The sequence below is a fragment of the Triticum aestivum genome, chromosome 5B (genome assembly GCF_018294505.1).
Source record: "Triticum aestivum cultivar Chinese Spring chromosome 5B, IWGSC CS RefSeq v2.1, whole genome shotgun sequence".
NCBI classification, from domain to species: domain Eukaryota; kingdom Viridiplantae; phylum Streptophyta; class Magnoliopsida; order Poales; family Poaceae; genus Triticum; species Triticum aestivum.
Window position 1 is genome coordinate 9,399,175 of NC_057807.1, and position 9,552 is coordinate 9,408,726.

Sequence of the window (9,552 nt, forward strand, 5' to 3'; positions counted from 1 at the left end):
GTCGAAACTCAGAACCGAGGCGACCAATGATGTCGCGAAGAAGATCCGTGCGGGAGGCAGTGATGACAATATCATCAACATAGAGTAGAAGCATAGCCACATGATCAGCCCGATGCAGCACGAACAGGGACGTGTCAGATGTAGTGCTGCGAAACCCAAGAAGACCAAGGAATCCGGCGATGCGCTGGTACCAAGCGCGCGGAGCCTGTTTGAGGCCATATAAGGACCGGGACAACAGACAAACATCATCCGGCCGCTGAGGGTCAACGAACCCAGTCGGCTGCTGACAGAGGACTCGCTCCTGAAGATGGCCATACAGAAAAGCATTGTTGATGTCGAGCTGATGGACGGGCCAGTGACGAGAAGCAGCCAGTTGAAGCACCACACGAATCGTGGCGGGTTTGATGACCGGAGAAAAAGTCTCAGAGAAGTCAACGCCAGCACGTTGTGCAAATCCTCGGACAACCCAGCGAGCCTTGTACCGATCCAGTGAGCCATCCGGATGGAGTTTGTGACGAAAAACCCACTTTCCCGAGATGATGTTGGCTCCAGGAGGACGAGGAACAAGGGTCCAGGTCCGGTTGGCGACGAGAGCATCGTACTCAGCTCGCATAGCGGCGGTCCAATGCGGATCACTCAACGCAGAACGCACCGATCGCGGAACCGGAGAGAGGGTCGTGACGCTGAGGTTGTGGTAGCGCGGGTTCGGCTGGTGCACACCGGCCTTGGCACGCGTCACCATATGATGGTGAGGTGGCGGAGGAGGCGGGCGTGGACCGCGATGCCGAGGCACCACAGCGACCGGCTCAGATGACGAAGAAGAAGCCGGCGCTGTGACGGGTATCAAGGGCCCGGCCGACGGGGCCGAGAGGGTCGGCTCCTCCAGAGCCGACAGGGAGCCGGAGTGCGCACGCTCGGTCGGCGATGTGGGCGTAGAGGAGCCCGAAGAGCCCGGCTCCGCCTGAGCCGACGAGGCCCCTGATGGTCCGGCTGGGGTGGCGCCCGACTCCACCAGAGTCGGGGGGCGACGACCCAACGAGGCCGGGGGGACGGGCTCCTCCAGAGCCAAGAGGCGGGGGCCCGGTGTGGCCGGGGAGGCCGACTCCTCCCGAGTCGGCAGAGGGAACGCCGAGGGCGGCGAGGCAGCACGCGACGAAGGCGCAGCCGCGCCCGAACGGCGAGGCGGTGGGAGCGCAAGGGCTCCACGAGGCCTGCGAGGAGAGGCGTCCAGAGGTGGAGAGGGACGCGATGCAGCCTGCTGAAACGGAAAAATAACCTCATCAAAATACACGTGCCGAGACACGATCACACGATGGGACTCCGGGTCGTAGCAACGGAAACCTTTGGTGTTTGGTTGGTGGCCAAGAAAAACACAAGCGATAGAGCGAGGCGCAAGCTTGTGCGGTGTCGTGGCGGTGATATTGGGATAACAAAGACAACCGAAAACATGAAGATCATCGTATGACGGAGGTGACCCAAATAAGAGGTGATGAGGGGTGTAGTTCCACCGAGGTTTGCAAGGCCGGATGTTAAGGAGAAGGGTAGCTGTGGCGAGGGCATCGGGCCAAAACCTCGCCGGCATGTGTGCGTGGAAGAGCAAGGCGCGAACACTCTCGTTAAGAGTGCGGAGAACACGTTCGGCACGACCATTTTGCTGAGATGTGTATGGACATGTGAGACGAAAAATTGTGCCATGAGAGGATAAAAGAGTGCGAATGGCGAGGTTATCAAATTCCTTTCCGTTGTCGGTTTGGAGGTGAGCAATGGTGCGGTGAAAGTGGGTGGCAACATAGGCGTAAAAGGCATGAAGAGAGGAAGCGACGTCGGATTTGCGGCGCAACGGAAAGGTCCAAGTAAAGTGAGAAAAATCATCCAAAATGACAAGGTAATATGATAAACCCGAATTGCTAGGCACGGGAGATGTCCACACATCACAATGAATAACATCAAAAGGGAAAGTGGCAATGGATGATGAAGTTGAAAACGGCAAACGAACGTGTTTTCCTACACGACAGGCATGACAAGTGTGTGCTGCCGATTTATTACATGAAAAGGGAAAAGTCTGCAAAATTTTATGAAGAGCGTTGGCGCCGGGATGGCCAAGGCGAGCATGCCAGAGAGACACATCGGCGTGGAGGGCGACGGGACCACTGCTTGTCGTTTGGCCACACGGGTAAAGATCGCCGGGGGAGTCACATCGGTGCAGAACCTTCCGGGAGTGGGCATCCTTGACAGAAAAACCATGTTTGTCAAACTCAACAGTAACAGGATGTTCACGAGTAAGAGTGCGGACAGAACATAAATTTTTGATTAAGGATGGAGACACAAGTACGTTATGGAGAGGGAGGGAAGATGATGAGAGAGGGAGGGAGGATGCACCGTGGTGGGTGATGGGAAGAGTGGATCCATCACCGACGACGATGCGAGAAGACAGAGGGTACAGGGAGACACGAGAGAGGATACCGGGGTTGGACGCCATATGAGCAGCGGCGCCTGTGTCCATGTACCAGTCCCCGCCGCCAGAGTTGTTGCGTGGGGAAGGGGCAGCGTGGAGGGCGGCTAGGAGCGCCGGGTCGTAGGTGTAGCCGGTCGGTGCAGCGCCGTAGGAGGATGATGAAGCAGTACCGGGAGCCATGGCCCCGGTGTACGCCGAAGAACCGCCGAGTCCGGGACCTCCGGGCGCGGCCAGGAGAGCCTGATGAAGACCCGGGCGAGGGCCAAGTATGCCCGGAGCGGGTGCCCGCGGAAGGGGCATCGAGTAGGCGTGCACCACCCCCGTCCAGGGGTTGTACCCCGTGAGCCAGGGCGGGGGCGCCGCGGCCTGAGCAGGAGCGGGCGGGGCCGCCTGGCGGGGCTGGGTGCCGCCGTTGCGGCCGCGGCCGTCGCGACCTCCCCGCCTCTTCTGGCGGCCCTGGTCAGGGGCGGCGGGCGGTGGTGGAGCCGCGGCGTGAGGAGGCTGCAGGAGGGCGGGGATGCCCTTGGTGGTGCCGGCGTGGAGGGCGGTGAGAGGAGCTTGTCGCGCCGCGTGACGAAGGCGTTTTTCCTCCATGCGAAGGTACGTGACCGCCTTGGCGTACGTCGGCGTGAGGAGGGAGAGGTTGGCGGCGGACTGGCCGAGGTCGGGGTGGAGGCCGCGAAGGAGGTTGGTGAGGAGGACGGAGTCGTCGATGTTCATGCCGACATCGCGGAGTTCGTCTGCAAGAACCTTCATCCGCGTGCAGTACTCGTCGATCGAAAGATCGTTTTGCTGCATGGTGAAAAAATCACCTTGGAGGAAGACACGGCGTTGGAGTTGATTGTCGGGGAAGAGATCGCACAGCCGTGTCCACATGGTGTACGCCGACGGATCGCGGGAGTTCACCATGTTGAAGAGGCCGGGAGAGATGGTGAGGAAGAGCCACTTGACGATGCAGGCGTCCACAGCGAGCCACTCGTCGTCGTCCTTCATGTCGGTGTAGTCGACGCTCCCGTCAACGTGCTCGATGAGACGGTAGGAGCGGAACAATAGCGCAAAGTACGTGCGCCATGCGTTGTAGGACGGCGAGTTGAGGTCGAGGATGACCGGAACATGGTCCTTGATGTGGATCTCGTTGAGGCGATCGGAGGCGAACGTGGTGCCGGAGAAGGAGCCGGCGTCGGAGGCAGAGGGTTTGGCCATGGAGATGGTTGGGGTTTTTGGGTGAGAGGGGTAGAGCGGCGGCGGCTACAGGAGGTACAGAGGAGCGGTGGCGGCGATTAGGGTTTTGGGAGGGAGAGGTGGCGGCAGGAGGAGAGGCTGCGGCGGCGGCGAGTGCTAGGCGCGGCGGCGGCGGCAAGAGGAGTGGGCGCGGCGGCGGCTAGGGCTAGGCGCGGCGGCGGCGGCAGGAGGAGTTGGCGCGGCGGCGGCTAGGGCTAGGCGCGGCGGCGACGGGTTGCGGAAGCGATAGGATCACGGTAAAACTGATACCATGTAGAAGACTATAGGATGCAACTCAATTGTATTCCATCGGAGTCGCTTACATTATATACAAGAGGTGTCTTGCGTGACAAGTCAACTAACTCTACAATATCTCTAGAGATCAATCTATACAAGGCTAGAGATAAGAGGAGAATCAGTCGGAAATAAATACAAGGATATCACGTTTCAACACATCCAAAATACAGAACGGACTGAGATGATAATTAAGAGGCAGGCTAGCTACGTCCATCCAACTATAAATCAGGCAGCGGAGAGCCTCATCTAACCACACAACCACAAGCCAATCAATCATCAAGTGAAGAAGAGCTAGCTTCTTCTTCTTCCTGCTTTCTTAAGCTTTCACTTGGTCGCCATAATGGGGGAGAGCCGCGGCAGCATCTCCTTCTTTGGGACCTACAGGCCACCGGTGCCCCTGGGCATCTTCTCCTGCCCCATTGATCCGCCGCCATCCTCTTACGAGGACGAACTCCTGCTCACCGACGACGAGTCCTACAACCAGAACGGTCATGCCGTCCCGTCGGCCGCGCTCAGGGAGATACTGGCCTTCATGGGAAAGAAGAACCCCAAGATGGCCTCCGACTGCGGCGTCACCCTGGCGGACGTGGACAATGGCACTGTCACCGGCCTGGTCTTCGTCTCCGAGAGGGACCACGGTCTCGAGACGCTGCACCTGGCCCTGCGCCGCCCCGCCACCGGCCAAGTGGTGAAGGTGCTGAGCCTGCTGGGCGACATCTATGGCGTCGGCGGTGGCGTGCGCATGGAGGACAGCGGCTGCATCGCGGGCGGCTTCACGGTGAAGGGCGGACGGCGCACCGTCGGCCACTCGCTCGTGTACGTGTCCACGAAGGAGCCGGCAAAAACACGGCGCACGCCATGGACCGTGGTGTACAGGACCGACCTTGCCGACGGCAGGACTGAGCGCCTCACGCCACTGGGCCAGTACGACCTGAGCCCGGCCGTGTCGCCGTCCGGGAAGATGGTGGCGGTGGCCAACTTCCACGGTAACAGGTGGAACGGCGAGATCGAGAACCTCAAGACAAGGATCGTGATCATGAACGTGAACAAGGGGGCGCAGGGAGGCCTGGCCCGCAAGGTTGTGATCAAGGATGGCGGCTGGCCGACATGGGGCAGCGACAACGTCATCTTCTTCCACCGTGGGGTCGACAATGACCCGCCTACCAACACCGCAGCGTGGGCCGTGTTCCGGTACGACATCGCCGCCGGCAAGGAGGATCAGGTAACGCCGGTGGGCATGGACGCCATGACCCCGGCGGCCATCAGCGAGACCAGAGTGGCCGTGGCGTTCATCGGGGAGAAATCCAAGCAAGTGCAAATGAAGGTGGAGCGCGTGGAGTCGCAGTACCGGCACATCCAGATCTTCGACACGGCCGCGCCGGAGAAGCCGCCCGTGAAGATCACCCAGATGATGAGGAGGGAAGGGGACCACTACAACCCCTTCGTGCTCGATGGCGGCAGCCGCATCGGTTACCACCGCTGCAGAACCGATAAGCTACTACCCATCACGATCAAGGTCCGGCCAGTTGCTAATGAATTTATCAAATTGATTATTACTACTTCTTTACGCGTACTCTATATATTGGCCGGGCACATATGATATGGACGTGGATTTTCGCAGTGGATTTTCGCATTTGATATATATCTATACAATGTCTGCAGGATAATAAGAAAATCACAAGCATCGAGAGGAAGTTTGACAAGGTGCAGTCGCACCATGCGGACGTGGGGCTGTTCAGGGTGACGGGCGTGTTCCCGTCCATCTCCAAGAACGGCAAGAAGCTGGCCTTCGTGGACAACGAGTTCAAGGCCGTGTGGCTGGCCGACAGCCAAGGCGGCCTGCGCATCGTGTACAAGGTGAGGAAAGAGAAGAGCGTCTTCTCCACGTCGTGGAACCAGAACGACAAGCTGGACACGCTGTACGTCTGCGAAGGCCCGGCCTTCACCATCGACCAGCCGGTGCAGATCATGAGGATCCCCGACGTGTCCGCCCCCGGGAAGCGGAGGGCGCTGGCCCTCACCGACAAGCCATTCAACTGCGCCTTCCCGTCCACCAACTTCAAGGGAGACAAGCTCGTGTTCCGCTCCAGCAGGGACAGGGTAGGAGGGGAGAGGAAGCACAAGAACCTCTTCATCATCGACGCCATCAAAGGGGAGGCTCTCGGCGTGGACCAGCTCACGGACGGGCCGTGGACGGACACCCACTGCAGCTGGTCACCCAGGGAAGACTGCGATTGGATCGTCTTCTCCTCCTCCGGCAGGCCGGAGAAGGACGTCTTCAAGCCGGCCGGCGAGCCGGAGCTGGACCACGGGCTGGACCCCGGCTACTTCGCCGTCTACCTCGTGAGCGCCAAGGACATGGTCAAGGGCGTGGTGCCGGTGCCTGTGCGGGTGATCTACAGCGCGCCAACCATCGCGGGCCACATCAACCACCCCGTGTTCAGCCCGGACATGATGAGCATCGTCTTCGCCGCCGACCTCGCCGCCGTCTCCGCCGACCCCATCTCCATGCCACACTTCACGCACTCGGTCAGGCCCTACGGCGACATCTTCTCCGTCAACCTCATAGACACAGAGGACATGGCCAAGAACAAGGACATCCAGAAGTTCCACCGCGTCACGCACAGCCGCTACGAGTACTCCACGCCTACATGGTCCGGCCGTGCCGACAACGGCGACGAGCTCGACCCCAACACCAAGTGGAAGATGCTGGAAAGCTGGCACGACGACTTCCAGCCCCGGTGCCCGTACGTCGGCGGCGAAGCTGGCCAGAAGGAGAGCTGGCACATGACCGGACACCTCTCCATCGATAAGAGGTGCTGCTAACTCAACATCACGTACGGCAGCAGGACCAGGGTCTCCATCCGCGCGCCCCTTTCGTTTTCATCAGCCTTCAAACCAAACCATGCATGCTATCCTAGCTCTACCTGCACTTATTTTATGTTGGTCTTGTCCCTCCTCTTATGGTTGTCTCGTATGCATGCATCGAACTACCTGGAGGAGAAGGTTTCTTTCCGATTTCATGTCCTTGTTGTTTCTTGTGCATGTAATAAATAAAGTAAGTCCTTGTTGTTTTTTTATCTCTTTTTGTAAAGGGTCAATGTTTGCTTGCGGCTGACCGGCTAAAGCTTGGGCCGGTCGCACACGTGCCGTGTGATCCTTTTTTTTATTATTGTATATGCCCCTCAACCCCGCGCAAAGTTGCGACGTGCCTGGCATGCGACGGCACTAGCGACCGAAGGTGGTGCTATAATCGGCGACCGGCGAGCTGCAACCCGCATCGGAGTAGTGCTACAACTTGTGACCATCGGACCTCGCTAGGGCTACGCCATAACCATCATGGTTGTCGTCATGCCTTGCCGGTGCCTAGAACACGCGGCGATTGGTAGAAATTTGGGCATGTCCACCGGTGCCTAGAGTCGCCCTTTCTAATTATACCTTGACTGTGTTCTATGAGGATATAAACATTGTCTTTTATGAGTATGTAGGATAATATACATAAATATACAATGACTTGATCTAGGGAGACATCGCTATTTTGTGTACACCTCCTTGACTGAATAATAGCTGTAAATGGGCATTCGATCTCAATCACATTCAACAACTCTACGCATGTTACTTTGACTGATAGTTATTTCCCAACAACATCAAAATATGAGGGATGTTAGTGATTTTGAAAGCCCTCTGCAATACGGCAAAAAGTAGTTCAATTCTACCATGTTCCATCATAAAATAAGCATTGTTCAACTTGCTGCTCATACGTCCACACGGACGAATACAATGTACATTATCTTTTTTACAGTAAAAAGACTTTATTCCTCAAATAATTATCATATTATTTACATGGAGATGAGAAATAAAATTGGGGATTTCAGCATTCCATCAACCATGCGCTTTGGAGCTAAAAGAATGTTTTGCTAATGCATCCGCTACTTGGTTAGCCTCTCGGAAGCTGTTTGAAATTGATCTATGCAAAATCAATGGAAAGTTGCTTGCATTCAGCAACAACTGTAGCCTCACATCCCAGCTAGTCATCCATAAGTTGAGCTGAGTCAACCGCAAATGAGCTGTCGGATTCAACTTCTGCCTTGATGCATCCTAGACTTGACAGAAGATACATTTCGTTCCTTATTGGAGGAAAATCGAGTGAAAACCCTAGCAAGGGAAAATTATATGTCTAACCTAAGTCTGGAGCACTACTGAAGCTGGAAAGGCGAGCATATGTGGTACAACACATAGCAAAGCAAAACCCGGAGGACCATGATCCATGTCATCGTCTATCATATATTGCACTGAACCCGATGACTACGAGGTCCCCTTCCCTTATGCCCGCCGAATGTCCACAAGCATGACTTCCAATTCCGCCAACACAAGTCAATAGCATGTCGACAAAATCCATGTGACAAGATGTCAACACCGCATAACATAGCGACACCAGCTCCTGGATGACCTGCATGCCCCCTCCTTTGTTGATTGCTCCCCACCAAAGCTCGATTCCGCAAGACTATGTGGCACCGCCACAAGAGAAATCCCAACAACTTAGGTCACTTCATGTGCAATGCCAGTCGGCGACCACCAGCAATAGTGAGGGGAAGTAGCAAGTGGGGGGAGGTCACAACTACCGGCTCTGGTTTCCACCTGTGTTGCCTCATGTTAGCCAAATTGGGAATGTGTTGGGTTTTTGCTTTAGATTATTCAAGCGGAGCTTGCCAAGTTTCCATGAAATGACTATCATTTAGAGTATAAATATGTATCGAACAAGACCTCAGGTAGATAGGCATTCAATTGTGTAACTTGAAGTTTCACTACCGTAGTAATATTGATTGAGGTAAAAACAGAGGGTTTTCCCTCGAGCTGGAATTTTTATGTTCGCTAGCTAGCTAGTTTCTTTGTTCTTTAAAGAACAAAGCAAACTTACTTATGTGTGACTTAATAGAAATTAATCATTCATATATAATATGCTAAAGAAAACATATCAATTTGCATACCAAATATCCTCTTATTTAATGAATGGCTGGCTTGGCAGCGTCTGGTCGTAATTCTCTATTTTTGTTTTTCTAATTAACATCATGTGCCGACAAACTATATATACAAGCTATCAACTCCAAAAAAACTGTCCAAGCTTTCTTTGCCTAGTGCCCAGCAGTCAAGTCTTTAGATGTATTATGGTCTTTGCAATCTAGTTTAGCTGGAGATTTGTTTATTTGTACTTGATGTCATTTGTAGTAAGACTTCACACACACCAAAAAAACTATCCTATATCCTTTTTTTAATTGTCCATGATGTATGCGCTTGCATGCGTGTGCGTGTAGGTTAGTGTGTCCTTTTCCAGTGGTATGTTATAGAAGACCTCCCATTCTAAGAATCAAAGATTGCCCCTAGCCGGTAGCAAGGGGCAGTTGCACCGAGGTGCACAAGTTCTTTCTAATTATGCCATGACTGGCTGTTGTGAGGATATGACAGTTATCTTTTGCGAGTACGTAGGATAACCTGCAAATATACAATGGTTCGATGTAGTGGCGACATTGCTATTTTGTGTACACCTCCTTGACTACATAATAATTGTAAATGGGCATTTG

General features: G+C 55.0%; 1 protein-coding gene across 1 annotated transcript; it reads left to right on the forward strand.

The window, feature by feature from the left end:
- The first annotated feature begins 4,243 nt into the window (after positions 1–4,243).
- On the forward strand, positions 4,244–7,053 carry LOC123115425 (uncharacterized). The gene is made up of 2 exons (XM_044536585.1): positions 4,244–5,489; positions 5,636–7,053. The coding sequence occupies exons 1-2, from the start codon at positions 4,314–4,316 to the stop codon at positions 6,797–6,799; spliced, it is 2,340 nt and encodes a 779-aa protein (XP_044392520.1). The 5' UTR covers positions 4,244–4,313; the 3' UTR covers positions 6,800–7,053.
- The last annotated feature ends 2,499 nt before the right edge of the window (positions 7,054–9,552 follow it).